This window comes from Poecilia reticulata, chromosome 10 (genome assembly GCF_904066995.2).
Source record: "Poecilia reticulata chromosome 10, P_reticulata-male-v2, whole genome shotgun sequence".
Lineage (NCBI taxonomy): Eukaryota > Metazoa > Chordata > Actinopteri > Cyprinodontiformes > Poeciliidae > Poecilia > Poecilia reticulata.
In genome coordinates, this window is record NC_088839.1 from 6,486,680 (window position 1) to 6,512,807 (window position 26,128).

General features: G+C 40.1%; 1 protein-coding gene across 3 annotated transcripts in view; it reads left to right on the plus strand.

The window, feature by feature from the left end:
* The window catches only part of il1rapl2 (interleukin 1 receptor accessory protein-like 2), a 397,523-nt gene that overhangs the window by 219,733 nt on the left and 151,662 nt on the right, over window positions 1–26,128 (plus strand). For all 3 annotated transcript variants that reach the window (XM_081611918.1, XM_081611917.1, XM_081611919.1), the window contains 2 exons: window positions 19,766–19,935; window positions 21,149–21,252. In XM_081611918.1, the coding sequence (XP_081468044.1) occupies window positions 19,766–19,935; window positions 21,149–21,252 (274 nt within the window). The remainder of the gene's footprint in view (window positions 1–19,765; window positions 19,936–21,148; window positions 21,253–26,128) is intronic.

Genomic DNA, 26,128 nt, shown 5'->3' on the forward strand with positions numbered 1-26,128 from the left:
ACAATACCACCAAAGAAGAAAATGAGGAGCGACTACTGATCTTAAAGGGTCAGTATTATGTAAAATCAACCTTTTTGAGCTTTACATCATGTTATGAAGTTATTCCCTTATCAAAAACATGCCTGGGGTGTTGCTTTGACTCTTTAGTGCATTTTTAGAAATCCTTTAATCTCCCGTGGCAACCATTCAGCTGTGCAAAATACCTCGGACCTAGCCCCGCCTTCAAAACGCATCTCCTTCTCACAACAGTTAACAAACATCCATCCATCCATCCATTTTCTTTACACCATTGTCCCTTAATGGGGTCGGGAGGTGCTGGTGCCCATCTCCAGCTAACGTTCAAGGCGAGAAGCGGGGTCACCCTGGACAGGTCGCCAGTCTGTCGCAGGTTAACAAACATGTTTGTAAAAACGTTAAAGGGTTAATAGAGGAGCCGAGTTGTGTTGACTTCCTGAAGGCGGAGTTTCAGAAAGAGCAGGAGCTTCTTAAAGAGACAGAGGCCCAATTTCAAGGTGTTGAATTATGAAGTCAAATTTCTTTTAAATCATATTTGATATATGTAGCATTTTTTTTGTATAACAACTGAAGTTGACATAGTTACTTGATTCTGTTAATAGCACTGTGTGGCTGGAGAACAGATAATACCGCCACTTTAAAGTCACACGCTTACAATAATCGTAGTGGTTACAAAAATCTGAATATTTTATGTAATTAAAACAAAGTACAAATAAAATCCGATTACACTTCATTTCAATCTTCCATGTCATATTAATCCTCTACTTAACGTTGGTCTACCACATGTGAAATGTCAATAAAATCCACGAGATGCAGTGAAATCTGAAAACGTTTGAGGACGTTTCGCTTTACTTTTGGAAAGCCCTGCATTGTCGAACACCAAAAACAACTCAGCTTGCATCCCTTTGCACACTTATCCAAATGAATATGCAAAACCCAGAAAATGCCCTTTTTACACATTGCTGCTTCGCATAGCCTTCCCTGTCTGGTAAGTTAGACTATACTTTTAGGAATTTGCTGGTCTTCCCTTGAGAGTTTGATTGAATGTGCTTTAAGCAGCATTGACAGCTGACAAGTGCTGTAAGTTTGCATCAAATTAAGACTTGATCAGAGCCTGTTTCTTCTGCTGTTCAGCACTTTTTTTTATTATGGAACTGTGCAATTCCACTGTGGTTCATTTACAATATTCAGCAGAACAACGGTTAGGGAGGAAGAGGACGTGCATGGAGGCAGGTGAAGGTGGGATGAAAGAGATTGTAGGAGACTGAAAGAAGAGCTGAGTGGTAGAGATGGGAGCAAAACCATTTCTGATGAAACAATCTGCTGTACTGCAACGGTTTGGTTTTAGGTTTTTTATTTTTTTGTTTCTTTTGGGTCCTTTGTGCCTGACTGGTCTCTCTTCCTCAGTCAAATTGTACTTTATCTGCTTCCATTTTAGCTGATTCTTCAGATTATATCTCTGACAGTAGAATGAATCTGTAGTCAAACCTGCGTTCACAGGATTTAAACTTCACCGTCTTGTGATTGTTACTTTGAGCATGACGCCGTGTCTAACAGAAGTGGAACCCCCCACGGTGCGGGGATGAAAGTTTCTGTGATGCGGTGAAATGATGAAGACGCAGCTAATATTTCTTGACGTTTCTCATCAGTTCACAGTGGTAATTTGATCTGATCATTTGACGTGTCAGTGGGATTTCTTATATTTTGTAGTTTTACAGCAGAATCAGACTTTGCTGCCATATGGAAGCACAACAACATTTGTTTCAGTATAGCCCATCCAATGAACACAAAAGAACAAAACCAAACTGTTCTGGATAGACAGGAGCCAGAGGCCGCAGCAGCCAACATGGCCGCCCTTTTGTTAGAGTAGAAAATTAGAACAAAGCAGAAAATAAAGGGGAGATAGCAGGAAGGTTTTGGGTTACTTGAATTTTGCTTAATTACTTCAGTCAAAAACTAAACAATTGTTTTTAATCAACAATTTTAATTCTGAAACCAGACAAAAAGATAACTATGAATAAATTAGTTTTATTGAGCAAATGGTTTTTCTGCCTGTGCTGACACAGTTTGGCCAAATTTAATTGTACTATTATGCACGACTTCAGGGGAACGTCTGGTCTGTATCTGTGTAAAGTACAGCCAAGTGAAAACATTTGTATTCTCAAGGGTGGAAGAAATACCATCTGCTGAAGGCTTGTAGAAAAAAACTGATGGGCTTCCTAATCATATAGAAAGAAAAACCTGATTAGGAATGACCCAGAGGGGAGAATCAATCTTAGGTGGCTGATATGGATGAAACTCATTTAAAATCATAAGAAAATATAAGACGTTTCTATCTATGGTGGCCTGAAAGGGACATTGAAGGAAAAAAAAAAGAAAAAGAAACTTTCTTGTGCACAACATGCATTATGTCACACTAGAAAGCTTTTTTCTTTCAATGTCCCTTTAGGGCCTCCATAGGATACATAGGCTTTGTTCAAATATGAGCAAGAAAAAAAAACTTTGTTTAAAAAGGGACAATGTACAGCTCAACATAAATGTCACCATGTGAGGCGCTGAACCGGGTTATAGCATGAGCTAATCGGAATCTGCAGTTCTTTGAAGGGCTACAAAAATGAATGTTCAATGCAATAATAAAAAGAGACTTCATTACCGGCACACACACACACACACGCACGCACGCACGCACGCACGCACGCACACACACACACACACACACACACACACACACACACACACACACACACACACACACACAAACACACACACACACCTACACACACACACACACACACACACACACACACAGTAATGCAGTTAATGTTTACATATCTGAGCTGTTTTTAGCATTTTTTTTTCAAATTACATTTGAAAACTCAGGGCTGCAGCTCAAAACACCACTCTCTACAAATCCTAACTCTCTGAAATCTACAGACAACTCCAGAAAGTTTCTTCTTTTTTTTCACTTCTTTTTTTGCACACTACGTCTTCACTCTGTATTTCTTTCAGTAGCAGTACATCTCTTTTCACTTCCTATAAAATGCAGTCGCACCTTTGCCTGCCTGTCCCCCCCACCTCTCTGTAGGGTGCTGTCATTGAACAGGTGTGCTGCTACTTCTCTTTATTAATGACAGGCAGGAGGAAAGCAGAGGGGACTACGGCGCGTGGGTGTGTGCGTTACAGGCCGGAGAACTGACAAATGCAGGAGTGACTCTGCGGCACGCTCCATCGCCACGATGACAAATGGATGGAGCAGGAGGGGTGTGTGTGAGTGCGCGTGAGTGTGTGAGGGTATATATAAATACAAGATGAAGATGCAATTTTACACGGAACAATGTTGTTTTAGTATGTTCTCTTCCGGTTATGGTAAAATGTTCTTTCAAAATAAATTTGATTCATGTTGTGATTTTACTGTAAAGCTGTAAAAGTTTCAACTCTAGGGAGATATTTATTTAAATACTGTATCTCAAAATATTAATTTCAGTGATTTTTTTTCTCTCAAAAGGACTGAATCACTGACCTCACTATATTTTTTATTTTGGGTACTAGAACTTTTTTACTCTGACTATGTCGTCATCTGCATAGAATGTCACTAAAAATGTTGAAATTAATCTATTGAGGAAGGTACAAGCCTTTTTTATTTACTTTCTATGTGACATTATTTTTGACAGTTTGCATAGTTACTTTGTTCAAACATATGCTGTAGTTATTTTGGCAGCTTATTGGCTTTGTTGTGAGGTTTTTTTGCGATTATTCAGATATTTCTGGTGACTCCTAATGTAAATAGCTAATCTCATGACATTCGCTGGTCTTATTGGAGACTTTTGGAGACTGACTTGAAGGTATGGTTCCCTCTTGGTCTTCTCACTAGCTGTGTATTCATGACAGATATATCCACTAATGTCGAAAAAACACAATTTCGCAATTGCAGTGTTGCCATTAAATAAGAAACGTGATTAAAATCACCCGCGAATACGTTTGTTCACACGATAAGTGTGAACAAACTTGCTGCGTCATCCTCCAACTACTTCCTGTCATCATCTTTTTTTCTGGTTTGCACCAGTGACAATATCCGGTTGTTGATCATGTGACTCGTCTGATGCACAAAAAACCTGTGATTTTGCAAAAATAAACCAATTTTGATATGACCAAAAAAAAAAAAACACTCCTCCTCCTCGTGCTAAAACTTTTTATCATAAAACTGGAATTTTTTCAAAATTGACCTTATTCGCTTAAGCAAATTTCTTCTTGAAATCTCAAATTGGGCAACTATATGGCCAGCTGAAACACAGATAATAAGGAGCAATGATTCTGCTGCATGTTTATCCCCACAGCACTTACAGCCAAGTCTACATGCAGCAGATCGAATGTTCACCGCCTTTGTTTTATTTCTGAAACACACACACATACACATTTTTTTGTTTGTTTTCCGTAGGATCTCATGTAATTGAGTTGAGGCCAAAAACCACAATATTAATTTCCTGCGTGATTAAAAGGTGAATTAAAATGATGTAGCTTTGCATCTTTATTTTTTTAAATAAAAGGTCCCGTATCCAAGTATAGCATCAGTTTTATCTCATGTTGGTTTTGTGTACCTTATTAACTAGACTTATTGTTATGCCTTTAGTAAAGTTGGTTAAAAAACTGTAGAAATATTAAACATTATATATTTAAACATTACATGTATAATATTTATTTATAGGCACAGTCCAACAGGACTGTGTTTTTGAGCAAAAAAATAAAGAGAATTTATTCTCCTCTCTTTATTGAAATGAACACAGTCACACCACCTTTTTCTGCTACTTTAAACACATTACATCTCATCATGATAAAGCCGCTCGGGACATTTCATTACCCCTGAGATAAAGCACCAGGGGACATCAACAAGCAATAAAAAATAAAAAAAAAGTCGTTATCTCCATAAACATAAAATACATCATCCCTCCTGTGCTTATGAACCGGCCAGCCCAGCCAGATTAGATTGGATTTTAATGATCAACAAGGAGGTAAAAAAGTGGGCTGCTGTTGCACCAACACAGTGCGCTGATTAAGCCGAGAACAAATGTGGCGAAAATGGCGAAACGAATAAACACGAAGTAGAGAATGAGGATATTTATTTCATTTTGGTTCAGAGTTATTCATCTCGCAGTAATATTTTTGGTTTAGCTATGAATAACTATTACGTGTGAGGGAAAATATTAATAAACGTAATCATTTTGATCAAAATTACACATTTAGGGCCCCACCTGAGTATTAAGAATGATTAACCAAAGAACATGTAGTCTAGTGTGACAGTTTTGTGTATAATTTGAATGAAGTGAATTCAAACTGCAAGTGCTGCACATACATACAGAATAAACAAATTATCTCCAAATTACAAGAATTTATTCACATGATAATTCAACTTCCTGTTAAAATACTTTAGTCAAGAAGCTCTTTAGCTGGGCTAGTAACATTCAACTAATGTAATGAGTAAAAATGGACTGACTAAAGGAAACTAATAAACTACCAGGAGAATGAGCTAAAAAAAGTTTCAACCAATAAAAAACAACAACAAAAAAGCAATGCATTAACATCACAATTGGTTAAACAAGTATGTTTAAGAACCAATGTTTAGTTCAAGGAGTTAGGATTGAGACCATATTAACTTTATAAGCTAACTGAGAACATAGATACAATGTGTTCAAACAACCAGATCACAATACAAGCAGAAGAGAAAATGAAACACTGTTTTAGTAAATAATGCTTAAAAAATCAACTGAATAACTGAAATGAAAGCGGTAACCTTTTGGAAAGCTTATTCTTGACATCATGTTAGGACTGATGGGTGATCGACTACCAATATGGTGGCTCAAAATGAGCATACTCACAATTACTAACAATTATGACTACAGATGACAGACACATCTTAACAACAAAGATGTCTGTCCCTCTAATTAAAGTCATATTTGTTCACCTAACGTTTGGTTTAAAAAAAAAAACTAAAACATTATTGTTATCTTTGCCTGTTTGATCTTGTTTGCTTCAAAAAAACGTCTGACCAGATTTGTAGATTGCCTCAAACATTAGTCTGTTAAGCTGCAGGATGTAAATTTTATTAAAATAAACAAAACAAAAAATATGTGCTGGAACAACCAATTACAGATAGGAGGCGGGTCTTAGCGCTGTCAGTCACCCTCTTATTCCCCTTTGCTTCGCTACAGCTTCTTCCTGATAGGAGAGACTGTCGAGAATAAAGGGTTTTCCTGTAACTGTGAGTTGTTTCTTCATTATTAGCACACTGAGAAGTGGGTACACAAAGTTGATTGATAGCACTAAGTCCCTCCTCCAGACTCTGATTGGTTGCTTTTGGTTGGGAGCGGTGCATTTCTTCAAATGGCATTTCTTCAGGGAAATGATGAAGGAGATCAATCTTTTCACGAATTATATGTTTCATATTTTTTTTACTGTCACAACATGTATATGATACATACATAAATAAACATATTTTTTATGAAAGTTGCATACTGCAGCTTTAATGTTTTTTTTTTCTATTTTTCTGTGTGAAAAGGGTAGTTGTGTAGTTTAAAGGGAAACATTTACTTCCTCAAACACAAACATCCTCCATGTTTCATCCAACTCATCAGTCACTACTACACTAATCTAATTCATTAGGATGGTTATACCAAGGTACCACGTGTAATTTGACAGTGACTTATTGATGAGGCATTGCTCCAAACACTATTTTCATAAACCCTCCATCTCCCCTTAACCTTTGGGCCAGCGAACGATGAGGAACGATGAGTCAGAATCATTAACTTCTTTAATATTTGTTTTCCTTTTTACATCCATCTGCTAGTGTTTCACCCTCTTCCTTGTCACTTCATCCATTCAAATCTACCTCTCCAGTATTTATTATGGAAAATATGGAGGCCAATGTGTTCTGTTCTTGAGGAAAATAGGTCTCATTACTTTTCATTAAGCAATAGGAATACTATTACATCTTCCACATTTTCTCTGGTTTCCACTCCTCCTCCTTTCCTCATCATCATTACCGGCTCATTTGTCCGCTTGCTGATGGGTCAAGAAATAGGAAAGGGAAACTAGTGTACCCGATTAAAAGGCAACCGCGTTTTAAAGATACCTTTAAAATGTAATACACAAGGCTTCATTCCTTATGACTTTCCTCGGGCGGTGTCAAGAGGCCTGTGGCAATCCTATAACTCAGCTGGAAACGGTACTGAGCCCTGGTCTGCTCCATGACCAATCAAATCACATTTTCTTCCTCTTTATGATAGCCGCACTCTGTTCCAGGGCATTCTGAATGTTTGGTTACAGAGGAGGAAAGTCCAAGGCGGTTATGCAACAAAACCTTATTTATTTCTCTCTTTTTTTTTTCTTTTTTTTTTTAGATGGAACGGTCACCTTTCAGCAAATATAAAATGTTCTGTTTGGTTTGATGAAGCACAAAGTCCTGCAAATCTCAAGTCTATGCTCCAGTTATAAAATTTGTGTTTCATCACCTCACACCTCAGGTGGCTGCTGCATGTATAAAAACATTGAAGTCAGAAAAATATAGCTACAATATACTTTAAATGTCTTCCCACGGGCAGCTTTAAAGCTCCGAAATGGAAGTATTAGATGCAACAGACCAGAATATAGGAGCACAACTCAACACTTTACAGCTCTGGTCAGATGAGACCAGAAATGAACCATTTCATCCTGAACACAAGATTTAGTGGTGGACACCAAACACCTATGAAACAGTATAAGAGGTTGTTTTATCAATACATTTTGTCACACCCGGCCTCTTGAGGAGATTCATAATCTTGATGTAGCCTGAACTAAAAATGAGTTTGATACCCGTGACCTAGACCTTATAACCCCCAAAACTGTGCCAGGCTTTGGAAATTGTTGTTTAATGACAGATTGCTGCGATGTGACTGAGCTTGAGCTATTTTCTAAAAAGTAGGCCAACATGTATGTATGAAACAAAGTTAGTAGAGACATTTCAAAACCCCTGAAGTTTTAATTGTAGTGAAAGGTCATTCTGCAATGTGTTTTCCTATAAGAGCTGACTATATTTAAAAAAATAATGTTGGCTTCACTCCTCAAATTCCACTAGGGGGCTCTAAGTTTGCCTACATTGGTTTAAGTGACTTGATGGCGGACCGGAAGCGACTGGACGGCGAAGCGGAAGGGACTTTATGTTACCGTAGGCTGAAGCAAAGGAGCTAAATTAGCCTTAAAATTACTACTTACTTGCGTTTTTGAGGATTGCCCAACATGGTGAGTTGATGTCGAATGTAGTAAACTATTGAGAGATATGTTTATGTTCTTCATGTGGGCTTTGGCAAATTAGCCTTAAGCTAATAAAAACGCTTGTGGTTATCAGCTAATTAGCCCAATGCTAGCTCGTGTTTATTGCACTGTGGGTTTTAATACCGATGTTTTTCTATAAAGTGTTCATAATTTGTTGGTTAAATAAAGCACAGTTTGGCATGATATGCTCACATGGTTTGCTATAAAGGTTTAAACCTGTGTTTTAAGTTTGTGTTTATTTGAATATATAATACTATTACAATTTAGTTTTTACTATGTTTTTGTTTACAGTTTAACTGGCATGTAATGTACCAGACAGTGAAATAACTGTAAGAACAATGACAAGTAGCTTATGCTATTAGTTACTTTATATGTACGTACTTTGCAGCAATTTGACTTGATTTTGCTTTATTTCATTGCATACAATACCAATGAAATGCATATTATCTTGCAGCGAAGTGATAAAATGTGAAAATGTTCTAGGTCTATAACTACGTTTGAAAACCGGTTTTACCAAATCTCCATAGTGGCAGGGCAATAGGCTGGAACAGAAAGGACAAGATGACATGGCTGAGAGAGTCTTCATACACAAAATAACATAAAATCATAAAATCAGAGAATATCAAAGGTAAATGCCTTCCTCTAATCTGTTCTCTGTATATTGCTCTGCTCATACTGCTAGAATGTGTCAGCATTTGTTACCTGGCTTAAAGCACGATGAATTAACACAAATCTGATTAGTGAGACAAATCACACTCTTGCCGTTTAGCTAAACTAAACTAACAAGACAATGACTACGTTATTATGATCTCAGGGTTTCCCCCAGAAAACTTGCTAAGCCCGGTGGTCAGGGCGCCGAGGGGGTCCACCGTGTTTTTGTATTAAAAGATGTTAAGTAGACAGGAAAAGTAAAAATATCATTGGGTAATTATATGCTATGGGAAAACATCGCCAGTGAACTGCTATATAAACCCACAACTAGTCTTAAAAACAACTAATCAAAACATACAATTAAAATAAATAAAAATTATTTCCACTTTTCTTAAGTCCAAATTAAGTCAGCAGCTCCATCAGGCCTCCCAGGGCTTCATTGGCTCCTCTCAGGAGAGACGAGTTCAATATAAATCATATGACCCTGGGTTTGTGTTTTTTTTTTTTTTTTTTATCAATGTGTACTTTTGGTGTACTGAACTGAATATCATACACAACTTCCTTCCTTACACACCGGAGAGTCTTGTCTTCCTCCACAGAGGCAACTTGTACAGACATTTCTACTCGATTCTCTTGCTGGCTGTGCTCCCTTCTGGACAGAATGTGGTAAAACGGTACAGATGGCCTTTAAATGTAATAAATTCTGTTCACAAGCCAGTCCTCACTATCTCTAGATGTATTCTGACTGTCTTTATTAAAGCACTAGTAGTCAAAATCAAGTTTAAATTGGGTATTGTTCCTCTTTTGGCTCTGTGGCTGATGCGCAACTTATTTTTTTATCGGACTCGAGCCCCTTGAAACGCCGGCTCGCATCGGAAATTAATTAAAAGTTTCCTTAATAAGTTGAGGGACTGTATATGTGAAGTGAAATGGACGATGAAGTTTCTGAACTATAACATTTATTCACAGGAAATTTGCCCAGCCCCAGTTGCAACTTCAAATGCACCCCTTCTCCAACACACCAGAATCAAACGAATAGCTCCCCACCGGGCTTCAGCAGGACCGAATGACCTGCTGATGACGGGATTAAGCCGTTTGATTCAGGTGTGTTGGTAATAGGATGCATCTAATGGATCCAGGAAAGTTTCCCTTGAGGCCCTGACTTGTGCACCCCTGCCATAGACCATCAAACGAATTTAATGTCAAAAGGTAATCTGGTGAAATAGAAAATGTAGTTTTCAAATAATGATTTCACTTATTAAAGGAGAAAAGCTAACCAAACCAACCCTGCCCTATGAGAAAAAGTAATTTCCCCCGAAGCTTAATTTTTCTATCGTTGGCAGCAACAGCTGCCATCAAGAGTTCATAACTGGCAATGAGCTTTTAAATTGCTGTGAGGGAATTTTGGCCCTGTCTTCTTTGCAGATTATCTTTTTTTTTTTTGTTCAGTGATAGTTGTGGGTTTTCAAACCTGAATGGTCTGATTAGGGAGACGGAATAGCAAATTAATTTATTTGGAAATCTGGAATTTGACTAGGCCACTTGAAAACCATTTCCAACACACAAACCTTTCATATTTTTGCCCTCCTTCCTTCGCTCTTTTCCTCCTTCCTTTGCTCTTTTACCCATTTAAGAAACAGAAATGTACAAGATTACCCCCAAAAAGAGGACTGGGGGTGAAGTAGTATTTGTTTCCATTTAGCAGGAACTTTTGGCTGGAGTGTTTTAAGATGGGTAAGTTATTTGGATTAACTTTTTTTGCCTTAATGATTGAAATCATTTATTCAAAATTGCAGTTTGTAGTTGTTATTTTTGTGTGAAATAAAAAATTGTTTACCAGAAACGCGTGTGACAAAAAACAGCAAAACCAAAAACTTGAGTGGTTAAAAGCTTCATTTTGTTGTAACTTTTGTTTTTCTGTATGTGTGATTTAACACTTAGATTGTTTTCACATGTTGAGATTCATCTTTTCTGCCAAGTTAATAGCAGTCAGACTATGATGTAAATAAAACAAATGGACTAAGAAAAAAAACTTGGAGATGTAACATCTTCTATCTGTACCTTTCCACTCGTGCCAAGTTTTCACTGCGCGGTCGCTGGGTTACAGTACGCCATTTTGCCTTTTTCAATTGTAAAAGCAGCTCAAACTAACCACACCCACTTCAGATGTAGGCCCATAAGCACATTCAACAGGCTGCATTAAGCTCCCAGTCGGGGAAAACCCCTAATTTAGATCGGAGCAGCCACGACGATCTACCATAACCCACCATACACTACAGGATGATCGGTTACGAAATCACCAGCGACAATCTTAGATCGGCCAACGATCTAATCGGCTTTATTGTCTTTAGGGGAAAATAGGGGCAAAAAATAGTGTAGTGTGAACTATTGCATTAGGTAGTGGGATGTGGCCATCTTCTCTATTTAAATCTAGTGATTACTGAAGGGCAATATAGTATACAGATTTCATAATCTGCTCTCTTTGGGTTGAATGCAATATTTATTTCCACTTTGGCTTCATGTTGTTTAGTTTTTATTCAAGTACGTTTTTTGTTAATGGAGACTGAGAATCCATTTTATTTTTGTTTTTGGTTGTTTTGTTTATTAAGTTTATGAGTTCCAGTGTTATGTGTTTTTTTGAAAATAAAGTGTATCTATCTATGGCAGGAAATTGCATACATTATTGGTCATTTCCATTAAATCAGTGTCAAAAGGTCTTGAAACAATATTATCGTTTATCGCAATAATTTTTTTAGACAATTAATTGCTCAGCAAAATTCGTTATCGTGACAGGCCTATATTCCAGATCGTAAAATGGTATAATAAACCAAACTAAGCGAATTGTAGCGTATCGCTCAATGGAAACAAGACATAAAGTCCCACAGGGCTATTTCTGTGGGTTTCCTCAAAGGGCTTCAGTGTTTCAGTGACAAAATGTTGAAGCTCACAAACAGTATTTTCACTGTGAAGAAATCCGAGAAAAAGTAGACAAAATCACAAAAACCTGCAGTACGTTTTCCTGCACCATGGTCGTTCAGTAACTCCAGCCACCTGGAAACGCGCTCCAGCGTCAGTGCCTTGCATAAGTTTTGTCAAATTATGGTTTCTTTCTTTCTTTCTTTCTTTATTCAACAACCATGTTTAGAAAAACAAAGCTGAATGTGCGTGTGTGTGCGTCACTGCTCTTGTGAGAATGAATAAATTTCACTCTGTTTGGTAGCATTAGACAGAGGGCAGATTGTGGTCAACTCCATTTATTCAGCCCTGATGTATGTGTGTGTTAATATGAGGTCGAGCGTTTTAGTGTGGACGGTGTGTGTGTGTGTGCGTGTGTGTGTGTGTGTGTCGCAATGCTACGAGCCATGTTTGCTGATAGATGCTGTTGTTACTCTATTCCAGTGAATGAAGGCCGTAACCCACACATACATTACCATATTCATACAGCTCGCAAAATAGATTGGTTCTGTGTGTGTGTGTGGGGGTGTGTTTGCGTGCGTGCGTGTGTGTGTGGGTTGGGGTGTTTAGCTAAGCTTATCGTAGTGTGAGTTTCCTTCCTTTTGTAAGGGTGGAACTTATTTTAAAGGAGAGATTTTGAAAATAGCAAACACTATCTTGTATCTACTGACTTCACACACCCTGTATGTCCTGCAGACGTATATAAAAAGGTCTATCAAAGCTAAAGCCCATTCTCGTAAAATGTGTAAAAAAAGAAGTGCTCCGAAATTGAACATCAAACCACTGGCCAAAACGCCTGGAACTCTTTCTCTCCCTATACCTCTTCTATCTTTTTTTTTTTCTTTTCCCTCCCTTTTTCCTAGGGTATAGATAGTCCTGCAGTGGTGATAGACTTGTGTGTCCATGTCTGGCTTGGCCCCATTGGTGAGTGTCTGGATCATTACCTCTCTGCTGTGTGTGTGTGCGTGTGTGTGTGTGTTTGCCTCTGTGTGGGTGGGTCAGGTCAAGCTATTATTATGGCAGCAGCTGTAGCGGTATTGCAGGGGATTGTTGGAGGCGTGCAGACAGACTAGAGGCTCTGAAGGACTTTAGGTTTGAGTGACGGGCATCGTACTGAAACTGCTGTGACCTGCGCCACCTATACCGGTCACACCGCACAGTCCCTTGAATCACATGTGTTACCTATGTTTGTTATTTTGGGTAGAGTGTTTGAATAAATGGAGGAGGAAAGAGATGTCGTCTGCAGTTGGGAAGGAAAACAAGAAAAACCAAACAGCTCAAAATTTTGAATGAATTTCATAGTAGGGTTTTTTTTGTGGTGGAGGGTTACTTGATAAAGCACTTAAGCTAAGATGGCACAAATAAATCTAAATATTTTAGTTTGCTGAGCTACCTATACTTTCATATCCCTCTAAGAAAATCAGATTTGATTTTATTAAAAGAGATAATTATTATTTTTTTCCCTTCATCTTCCCTCCAATCCTGAGGTTTTCCTAACGCCATCATTTATAATTACATAAAGGTTGCTGCGGGTATTAGTAAAGTGAAAGTGTTTTTGGTGTGTGGCTCTGCTCCTCTGCATGTAAATGTGTGCGCTTTGGCCAAAAACTCCCTCAACTTTCTCAGTCTCTGAAAGTTTTCACCATTCATCCGGGGTTATTTCCATTCTGCCGTCCAGGGAGCATTCATATGCAGATAGAGCCGATGGGAATGATATATCTGCTCATGTTCACACCTCGCCCACATCCCTAATATGTCTGCTTACACACACACACACACACCACACACACACACTCTCCCCCTGGTACACTCACATACACAGAAACCCGCACGGATGAGTGCGTGTAGAGACGAAGATAAATGAATTATTGGCTATTTGCTGTTGCAGCTATGTCAGGTTATGTTTTTTTTTTTCTTTTTGTTGCAGGCGTACTGCTTTGTGGGTGTGTGTGCATGTGTGTGTGTGTGTGTGTGTTACTATCTCTGACCTGTGTTAAGCAATGTCCAGAAACAATAGGGATTAGTCCAGTAGACCAAACTGATGTGATTTACTATTAATGTGATGCTCCGAGGTCATCCTGTGTAGGTCTGAATGTGTGTGTTAAATGCTGAAAAACAGCCTACAGATCAACAACTCTCATTCACACATCCAAAATCCCAACCACACGCTAACTCACGCCAATGCTAACATACGCCAACTCCTTCCACAACAGAGGCAACCCGGCGCGTTTTTAAAAGTGACGTCCGACTATCTGTCGCCCATGTCGGTTATTAAATCATTCCTGTGTGCATTAGTGTGTGTAGAGCACGGGTGAGCGCTAATTTGCAAGGGTGAGGGAGTGACTTTGTGTGCTATAAATCTGCCTGCGCGCGTGCCGCGGCACTAAATCTCTCCTGTCACTGCTATGACTTAATGCCTGCTGCTAGATCTATAAATGTTACCAATTAAGTGTGTGGTTGTAAATTCCTACAGTAAACTAATGGAAATGAAGCCTTTAAATCTTTGACAGTGACCCAAGTCATCACAGATTAGACATGACACATTTTACAGAGTGATAAAACATGTTTACGCTGCCATTAAATGAGGATGTGTTGGAGGCTATCTGCAGCCAAAATCTAATGGAGCATTTAGGAAGTGCAGCTGAGGGAGTGTGGTTAATATCTGCTGCAGGAGTCAGATATCTTCTGTTATCTTTTCTTGATATAAATGGTGCATTTTTTAATGTTTTTAGATTGACATCTAAAATAGCTTATAGCATGTTTTCTTACCTTTGACGTCTAAAGATTGTGTAAAGAATGTATACCAGTGATGCTACTGGCTGGTAACACAATTCTTGGTAAAATTGGTAAAATCCATTTAACTGGTTGCTTCCCTGTGTCAGACCAAACTTTTCAACAAGGTCAACAAAAGGTTAACCTTCCTACCTACCTACTACTACTGTACATTCAACCTAGCCTGCTTACCTACCTTCCAAAACTCTTACCTTCCTACCTACATATCTACCAACCCTCACTTATCTACGTACTTTCCAACCTACTTTCCAATACTCCTTCCTACCTACCTATGTTCCTACATACTTACCAATATTCAAATCTACCAACTGACTTTCCTGCCTTCCTTCCTACTTACTTTCCAACCTACTTACCCATCATCTTTCCTTCCTACCTTCCTATTTTTCTGCCTATCTACCTACTTATCCAATCCAATCCAATCCAACTTTATTTATAAAGCACTTTAAAACAACCACAGCTGATACAAAGTGCTGTACAGTAAAACACAACATAACAATAAAAAAAATAAATAAACTAAAAAAAACTAAAAAAACTCTTACAGTTTAAAAAACAAAAACATTCAATTTAAAACTAGATCCCGCTGGTGTTGAAAGCTAAGTAAAATAAATGGGTTTTAAGACGAGCTTTAAAAGTGGACAGTGAAGGGGCCTCTCTGACCTGCAAAGGCAAGTCGTTCCATAACTTTGGGCCAATGACAGAGAAGCCCTGTCCCCTCTGAGCTTCCTCCTGGTTCTTGGTACCTCCAAGAGCAGCTGATCTGCTGACATGAGTGACCGATAAGGTACGTAGGGGTGAAGAAGCTCAGAGAGGTAAGCAGGGGCAAGATTATGTAGTGATTTAAAAACAAACATAAGAATTTTAAAATGAATCCTAAAATATACAGGCAGCCAGTGAAGTGAGGCCAGGACAGGGGTCACATGTTCCCTCTTTCGAGTTCCTGTTAAAAGTCGTGCAGCTGCATTCTGAACCAGCTGCAGATGTGAGAGCAGCGACTGACTGACTCCCAGATAAAGGGAGTTACAGTAATCCAATCGAGTTGAAATAAAAGCGTTGATCACCGTTTCAAAATGCTGCCTGGAAAGAAAAGATTTCACTGACGCCAATCGCCTTAAATGATAAAAGCTGGACTTAACCACGGCTCTGATTTGGCTGTCCAATTTAAAGTCACTGTCCACTTTAAAACCAAGATCTGTAATAACAGGTTTAAAATATACCTCCAAGGGTCCCAGGTCCACAAAAGAGGACTCACAGGAGCCACTGGGTCCAAATACAATCACCTCTGTTTTCTTTTCATTAAAATTTAAAAAGTTCAAGGCCAACCAAGCTTTAATATCACCTAGACATGCCAGGAGATGTTTGATGGAATGGACATCCTTCTGCTTCAGGGGCAAATAAATCTGACAATCATCAGCGTAACAATGAAATGAGATCCCATGTTTCCTAAATATAGAACCCAGAGGCAGTAAATAAAGTGAAAAAAGCAGAGGGCCCAGAATTGAGCCCTGCGGGACACCATAAGGCATTGAAGCAGCAGATGATTCAGAGTCAATAATTTTCACGGAAATAGTTCTCTCCTCCAGGTAAGACCTAAACCATTTAAGAACAGTGCCATCAATACCTACAAAGTGGTGTGATCTCGATATTAAAATGTTGTGGTCTACTGTATCAAAGGCAGCAGTTAGGTCAAGTAAAATCAGAACAACATGGTGACCAGAATCACATGCAAGAAGGATGTCATTAAAAACTCTTATTAAAGCAGATTCTGTGCTATGAAGAGTTTTAAAACCTGACTGGAAAACCTCCACAATGCCATTGTAATCTAAAAACTGTGTCAGCTGGCAGTACACAATTTTTTCTAAAACCTTAGAAAGAAAAGGCAGCTTAGAAATAGGCCGATAATTTGCCAGAGCAGTAGGATTAAGGCCAGGTTTTTTAAGCAATGGCTGCACTACTGCATGTTTAAAACTAGAGGGCACCACACCTGAGGACAGACTGCTATTTATAATTGCAAGAACAGGCTGCACTATGCTAGATAAAATATCTTTAAAAAATTGTGGAGGGACAGGATCACAGGGGGAACCTGATGGCTTAATGTGGCCAACCACGTCCTCTAAAAGTGAGACAGTCACCGGCTCAAACTGATTGAAAGCAGCAGAGCAAGGTACCGAAACAGAGGGGTCAGAGTCAGGAGCTGTGATAAGAGCCCTGGTACTACCAACCTTTTCAATAAAGAAACGCAGCAAATTATCACACATGTCAGAAGAAGCTTCCAAACAGGCATTCTGTGGAATATTAAGCACAGAGTCAATGGTGTTAAATAAAACATGTGGGGTTATGGCTGTTTGAGGAAATGATATTTGCCAAATATTCCCTTTCAGCCTCTTTAACTGTGCTTTGGTAGAGACGCCAACAGTCTTTTAAAATCTGAAAAGTAACCTGCAGTTTGTCCTTTTTCCATCTGCGTTCAACACGACAACATTCCTTCCTTACAGCACGAGTTCTGTCATTAAACCAAGGCTCAGGTTTAATCCTTGGCTGCCTGGTTTTTAGTGGAGCAATCAAGTCCAGGATGGTTTGACAGGAAGAACAGAACCAGGACCAGAGCTCTTCTGTATCAGAGTGGAGGAAGTCAGATGATCCACAGAGCTGAAGAAAAGCAGTAGAGAACTGAGTGGCAGTGGAAGGGTTAATAATCCGACAGCGCCGAACAGCAGCGCAAGTTTTGACTGCAGTAGGTGGCAAAGTAGCAGTGAATAAAACAGGCAGGTGATCCGAGAACACAGTCACAGGTTTCCAGGTTAGTCACAGGCAGACTGCAGGAAATAACCAGGTCCAGTGTGTGTCCGTGCTCATGTGTAGGACCAGATACGGCCGGTACCAGGTTAAAAGTGTCCAGAAGGCTTAAAAAGTCCTTTACCAGAGGCTTATCAGGACAACACACGTGTATATTGAAGTCTCCAACAATGAGAACATGTTCATAGTTAATTATAATCCCAGATAAAAAGTCAGAGAAGTCGCTTATAAAATCCTTATTATATTTGGGGGGCCAGTAGACGACAGCACAGAAAACTGGGTTTACGTGTCTCAACTCAAATGAGGTAAACTCAAAGCTGGGGAATGACGTCTGTAGAAAGCACTGCTTACATCGGTAGTCCTGTTTGTAAACAGTCGCTGTGGCTCCTCCTCTCCCCGAAACCCATGGTGAATTAAAATAAGAACAGTCCACCGGTAAAAGCTCAGATAGAGAACTGGACTCACCAACACTCAGCCACGTCTCAGTCACACACAGAAAATCCAGGTTTTGGTGACTAAAAAAGTCCCAAAGAATAAAAGTTTTATTCGCAAGCGACCTGGCGTTTACCAGGCCAATCCTGACAGGAACTGGATCCTGGGCTTCGACAGGTCGGGAAACCCGGCACAGCGGTCTCAGGTTTTGGAGACACCGTCGGCGAATGTTGATTCGGGAAGGCCAGGGACGCCGGTGTGGGGTGGCTTGAACGCCGACCACTGGCACCAAGCAGACGTCGACGGGATCCAAGAGAAACGATCCATGCGATGATCGGGTAAAAGCAGAACAGTGCGTCAGGTAAAACTTCAGCTTCACCAGCCGGCCACTTCGTCTACCGCGACGGCGATGACGGCTCCGCCATGAAAGCAGCGCAGGAACCCGGAACAGGTGGCTCGGAATCTCCGACAGAAGCGGGGGCAAGGATTGTTGGCCAGCAACATCGAATAACAGCATATTCTGGGTCACAGGTTGGAGGTCTAGGAATGTGTTGCAATCATACACCAGCAGAGACTCAGCTCCGCAGATGACACAGGTCAGAAACAGTACAAACAACCAAACGAGAGAACGTCAGACGAGCAGCCACACACACACCGGCGCAATCTTATTTCTGACCTGCAAAGGTCAGAAATACTTTTCAACCAACTTACATACCAACCTTCCTTCCTACTTACTGCTCCACCTACATACCGTCTTGCCTACCTTCCAACCTACCTACCAGTATTCAAATCTACCTACCTACCTTCCTACCTACCTAGTTAATTTCCGACCTACGTATCTACCTACCTAAATACCTACCTAGCTACCTACCTACTTACTGCTCTACCTGTCTACCTACCTACATTCTTACCTACCCAATAAATTTATACTTTGCAAATGAAAGCCTGGGAACTAAATCTTTTTTTATTTTTTTTATTAACATTTTTGGCAGAATGATGTGCACTAACCCTGGATGAAGTAGCAAATCCCTTTAAACCACATAACACAAAGAAGCTGGAGGAGCGAGAAAACAAAAGATTAGAAGAGAAAAGAAGAACAATCTAGAAGAAAAGAGTAGACGAGGGGGGATGAGGACGCGGGAAGTCCATTTGGGGAATCGCCCTTGTCATTTTCAGTGTTGACCTTTACATCTTAGCTTCTTCCTTTCCCATGTCTTCCGTCTACAATTTTTATTTTTTTTCCCCTCTTCCAGTTGACCTCATCTTACCCATCGCTGCATACATTCCTCTTTCATCTCTTCTTTTGCCTTAGCAGGCATCGCCCTCCTTCTTTCAGAACTCTGAATGTTTATGGACCTCCTCACCTAATATTTTTCTTCCATTACCACTTATTATATCTTCTTCATGGGTTCAAGCTTTAAGTTGTATTCTGAGATGTTAACTACATTTTATATATATATATATATATATATATATATATATATATATATATATATACACACACACACACACTTTGAAAAGCTATTTTCAGTCTCTGATTGCTTCTAGATTGAGACACAATACCGCAAACAATTTTCAAAGGAACAATATTCCCCGTCACCTGCATTTGTCTTTTACTGTTATTTCCTTACATCCTCTTATTTTCTTCCGTCATCTGCACATTTCATTTTCCATATAGTTTATTTTTCTTCAGCTCATGCAGGTATTTTTGATGACTACTCATGTTTGGTTTCAGAAACTTTGAGAGAGCAAAGTTGTCGAGCAGAGCGAACAGCGTGCGCATTCAGACTGCCAGTCTCACCTCTCTGCCTTCTCTCCCTACCAGTGGACGGATGCATAGACTGGTCGGTGGATCTGAGGGAGTACCACGTCCTGGCCGGCGAGCCCGTTCGGGTCAAATGTGCCTTGTTCTACAGCTACATTCGAACCAACTACACCATGGCCACCAACGCCAAGCTGCGTCTCATCTGGTACAAGAACAAAGGAGATGCTGAGGTAAGACGGCTCATTCAGAACGACAAGTAACGATGCGTAAGAAAATAACTAAAAGTGCTTTTCAGAAGTATTCATACCTCACATTTATTCAATTCACAACTAAAATGTGTTTTCTTGTGATATATCACAGGTTTCTAGGACCACATGTGTCTATTTTGGCTCTGTAACATGAATGATATAAAACAAAACATTAAATCTCAAACACTATGTTTCAAATATTAAATACAATTTAAAATATTTTAATATGAAAGTAATAAAGTGTTGTTTTTTTGTTGACTTTTGATGCTATATTGACGCTCACACTAGTGCCATTTTTAACATTAGGCCACAAACTTATGTGCTTTTCCTCAATACTTTATAAAATTAATGTATTCATTCTCTCTCTTTTGTAATTTGATTTTTTTTGTTGTAAAAACTGAAGATAAATTTGAAATTCTAATTCCTGTGAAGAAGTTTACATAAGTAAAAACCTTTATAGATATTTTTTTTAAACTTGCTTGGGAGTCTAATTTTGACAGATTTAGTACAGATTTATTTATTAGTTTAATTTGGCATTTCCGTAGACATTTTATAGAATTTTGCTTCAAATACAGCAAGAACAGGTGATTCTAAAAAGTATTAGCTCAGAGGTACTAAATGTAAATACAAGCCACACCTTTCAGACTTTTATTGCTAAAAATGTATGAAATTAATTTCATACATTCCATACATCAAAACATCTCAGTGTTTTCCTCACTTCTGAATTATGCAAATAATTTGAATCCATCTGTCACGTAAATTTCAATATGGCATGCCAAAAGTGTCAAACTTTGAAGACGTATGAATTCATTTGCAAAGTTCTGTAGGTGGAAAAATCTGTCATAAATACTGCAAGTCTAATTTTTATATGTTTATGTACTTGCTGTAATATTAATTGCCCTTTGGGACATGAACAAATCTGAAGCTGTAGCTGACACAGTAATTTCTTCAGCTAGGTTTATTTTTTATGCTGGGAAAGAACAGCTGATGGACTCTCACTCAGATAACCTGAAACCTACAGGAGCTGTTCTTTGGTGTGTCACATCTCAAATACAGTGAAATAGTCCAAATTAAATAATTTTTTTCATCTAATTTATGTAGTAATCTTTCATCATGAAAAAATATAAATATATATATATATTTTTTTTTTCCTGAAAATTCAGCTTCTTGTTATTCTTTGTAATGTCTCCTGCAGGAGCCCATCATCTTCTCCGGCCACAGGCTGAGCAAAGAAGACGACTCCATCTGGTTTAGATCTGCTGAAGTGGAAGATAACGGCTTCTACACGTGCGTTCTAAGGTACCGTATCTGTGCGCCGGGGAAAGACTTTTGCTCTCCCCTGGAGGAAAATCTCCATCTCTCCACCCCAGACTCTCAGATGAAGCGAGATTCAGGGTCATCTCTGGGTCAGGTAGATGCATCGCTGATGACGCTTTGTGAATGCCACAGCCAAGCAGCTCCTCTGCCTGGATGGGGAGCAAGGTCAAAGCACGCTGAGCAGAGAGGCGTTTCGTTTACCGAGTTCGGGATTCAGTCTGAGCATAATGCAGGTGGTGAGACGGAATAATCACGCCGAGTTTCTGGAATGATAAAATCTTTTTCTGGACCAGTTCTGACCCAATTCACTGCTTTGTTCTCACTTTTAATAGAAAAAAGCGGTGACACCTTTTTGATTTTTTTTTGTTTGTTTTTTTTGGAAAAATTAAAAAGGGAGGGAGTCACTATACCGAGGGTGTTCAAAGTGCAGCGCGTGGGCCATTTGTGCTCCATAGAATGATTTTGAGCAATCCTTGATCACAATTCAGGAAGCTTAAATTGATGCAGATACACTTTTAAAAACAATGTTAGGGTGCAATTCTGTCTGATTCCAGGCCTGTCAAAAAAAGTTATATTTAAAAATGTTAGAAAAGAAAATGTAAGGTGATTTTAATTTATCGTAATAGTAAAAAGGACAACAAACATCCTGTGACTTTCATTCAAATGGACACAGACATTTCTCTTATTTGGTTGAAATACAGAAAGCATAACACACTTGGGGGGGGCAAGAGTGAGCTAGTCATCTGGCAGTTTTCCTCTGAACAAGTTTTCTACTGCTTGTATGCATTTGAAGTGGAGTAAGTTTCCATTACCTTCTTTCAGAAAAAGTCAGATAATTGCTTTCATTTTGATTGGCTGGAGTGTGGCAGGAGGAGGGGCTTAGCCAGGGCTCCATTCCTGCCAGAACCGCAACTGTGTTCATATTTAGATTAGAAGGTTACAAAGTTGGACATAGTGATTAATCATGATTAATTACAGCCAGGGGTGAAAGTAGTTTAAAATTTTTGGGGGTACTAGGACAAAAAAATAAAAAAATAAAAATTATATATATATATATATATATACTATTGTGCACAGAAAGGTAGCAAGCATTTTACTTGCACACGCACAAACACACACACACACACACACACAAACACACACACACACGCACACCCCCACACACACACACACACACACCTACACCTACTAAGACATGCTACTCTGTGTTACTGACATCGTGGAGATTCCTACACACGTCTACACCTTCAAATAGCACCTGACCCAAACTTTTGCCCGAGTTGTTCTTGAAATCTGCCTTTGAAATACAATCATGAAGCCTTTTTATCTCCAAGGCTCCTGAATGACACAAGCCAAGAACTTCTGGGTTCTGGACCTCAATAAAATTATGTATAAGTGCAGGTCTGGATCGCTCTTCTGCTTTTGTTTATGTTTGATAAAATAGTCACAGCATTAAATTGTCTGCAAAAATTAATACAAATAAATATAATAAGTCACAGACTGTTCCTAGCACTGTGCAATGATTAATACATGAATAATCCTAATGAATTAATAGTAATTAAAAATAATAGTGGATCAAAGGCTTCAGAACATTTATAACACAGCAGGTATGGAAAGCCACAAAAGCAAAAATTAAATCATATACAAATCTATTAATCTCTTCATGTTAAATAAATAAAAAGTATAACGTTTTATTTAAGTATTTATGTCAGCTTGAGACATGCAGATCTGATCTGATCATTTCCATAGCAACGACCAGAAGCAAGGCATTGCACCAGAAGTCTAGTGAGCTCAGTGATGAGGTCATAGATGACATTATGTACATCACAGTAGATCAAAGAAGTTCTAATGCTTGAATACTGGAATCTCTAAGCATCAGTCAGGATCCAGACATTTCTTGGAGTTTCAAATTTGTTTATAGCAATAATGTTCAGTTTTGCGACGGCACTTGTTCCCCTGATTTTCCCGGTTGGTTGGGGCATCGGATATGCCGTGACGACTGGGATGAAAAAAGTGTGCGATCGTTTCTTCCCAGGGAAGGATTCCAATGAAGGATACGATCAGGATGAAGAGGACGATCCATTTTGGAAAGGATTTCCATCCGCTTCCGAAGAACAAACCGACCCGGCTGGGGAGGTTTGTTCTGAGAAGATGGTACAGCGTGAGGGTGAGACTGCAGTCGCAGAAAAATCTAACCCGGCTGGGGAAGATTTGTCTGCGGCTGATCTCGCAGCCAAAGCTGTGGCTGAAGTGACAGCCAAAGCTTTGGTTTCGCTGGTCCCATCCAAGCAGGAGAGTCCTCTGAAGGCCACTTTCTCAGGGTCCTTTGAATTACAACGTTCCCCGGACGGGGAACGTTTGTCCTGTGCTCATTTGTCTGAAAAACCATCTGTGAATGTAAAGATTTCCGTTGATGTCGAGGTTTCCTGTTCCCCTAACGTTAATTCAGAAGATAGCGTTGGGTCGGATCTGCTAGATGTAGGGACATCATCTGCAGGACCAGGACAAGCGGAGGAGAACTTCAAGTTCTCCGGTGAGCTCCAGAACAGCTGGGTGAACGCAGCGTTCCAGAGCATCCTAAACCTGAGCGTCACCAAGCGGTGTCTCGCTAAGGAGAGGGTTTTTCTGGAGGCTTCGTCCATCCCCTGCTGTGGGAGTCTCCTCCTCTCAGCTGTCCGTCAGCCTGGCAAGCATTTTAGTCAACAAGACCTTTCCCCAGTTCTGATGGAGCTGAGGGAGAAGAAGCTGCCGTCGGATGTGGGAAGGGACTACGACACAAAAAGTTTGCTGGAGTCTGTGCTGGTCTGGCTGGACTCGTTTGGCGGCGACACAGATAGAGAGTTGTACGACAACGACTCCTGCTCTAACTGTGGAGCCACTTCCCTCAGGCGGCTGAACGACGGCGCCCTCATTGCCCTTCCACCAGTGTTATTTTCAACCAGTATATCTATACTGCTTGAATACTGGTTGGATTTGGCATGCAAACGCCGTTGTTCAGGCTGCGGGTCACCCTGGCAGAAAAAACATTGCCTGACCGATAACAAGGTCCTGGTATTTTTTCTGCACAGGTTGACCAGGGAATACCAAACCAAAGCCACTCAGACCATCGATGTGCCTGCAGAATGTGGGACGGAGACGTACCACCTGTCCTCCGTCATCTGTGCCGATCCAAAGCTGACAGACATCTACTGTTATTTAATGAAGGGAGAACGAACCGTGAAGGCCGACAACGAGCATGTCTTCACTGCAGACAGCGACTGCAGTGAAGACATGTCCAACAACGGTTTCTTTTACATTTACGAGAAGAATTGATCAGACACCAGAGGACAAAAGGTAAAAAGATTTGACAGGTTTCCTGTTTGCAGGTTTCTCTCCGGGCACTCCGGCTTCCTGCCACAGTCTGAAATCTCCACTGAAATGATCCAGTAGGCAGAGGTCCGATCGATCGATTGATCGATAGACAGACAGATAAACAGATCTACAGATAGATAGATAGACAGATCTATAGGTAGGTAGGTAGGTAGGTCTCTCTCTCTCTCTCTCTCTCTCTCTCTCTCTGTCTTTCTCTCTTCCCGCCCCCCGGGCACTCCGGCTTCCTGCCACAGTCTGAAATCTCCACTGAAATGATCCAGTAGGGTAGATAGATAGGCCCCGTTTACACGACAACGATTTCGGGGGAAAACGGAAGAGTTTTGTTGCGTTTGTAGTGTGCATTTACACGAAACCACCGAATGTTTTCTCTAACAACGGCACAGATTGAAAACGGGTTCCAGACCAGCTCATGCATAGTATGACGCAAAACATAGCTGCTTCCTACAATCCACAGAAGAAGAAACTACTCACAATGCTGGTGTTACTGTTTCCCCATCAGATTCGGTTCCCTCAGCGTCTCTTCACCGCTCCGCACCGCCCAGGTGGCAAAATACACGGCTGCTTGTTCAGCGCTCTTATGTAGAGAACTACGACCAGGACCAGCCCGGCTCCAGACCAGTTTAACGGGGGCACCGACTTATTTTGGGGGGCAAAATGAGTCTACGTAGCTGAACATAAACAACACCAGCAGCCTACAGGCTACTTGTTAACAAGCTTAACGTGCTGTATTGATATTAGCCAGTCATCTTCTAGCTATCATCCCCTGCATCCAACAGCTTTACTCAACTCAGTCGGTTAGTTCGGGGGAAAAACTGTGCCAAGTTATTTACGTTTTGCTGGTTTGCTGCCATGATTCTAACACACACCTGCGGTGTCCCGCTGCCTCACAGGTGTAAACCCAGCGCGAGCGTCTCAGCGTTCATGTTGCGTTTGAAGGCGGCTCGGAAAAACAGGTTACGACTTGTTAGCGACGAATAAAACTGTTTTAACTGCTGAAAAAGGTAACAGAGGACACGGATATGGGACGTGCGGGAACTCCTATTTTATCAAATTGATATAGGAATAACAGACTGTTGGCCATTCCAAGGTAAAAACAATAAACAGCTTCCAGTCCGGGGCTCGCTACAGACACCGTGAAAGCTCAAACAAGGTTTTTCGGCAAAGTTATTCCACTTTTTCCAACTGCATGCGCCCTAATCAGACGCACACAATGCGTGTTCTCTCACGCAAATCCACATGCCTTCAAGTACAACTTTTTTTTAAACACATGCCCACTTTCAAAGTTTCAAAGAACCTAGCTCCAACTAGGCGCAGCGAGAGCATTACACGTTTTCGATGTGCACCGTTACTGTGTAAACACAGATCGTAATCAGAACGTTATCGTGTAAAGGATCCAACAAAAACGGAACAAAAGTGCCGTTTTTGTTGGATCGTTGTCGTGTAAACGCCCCCATAGACAGACAGACAGACAGACACACACACACAC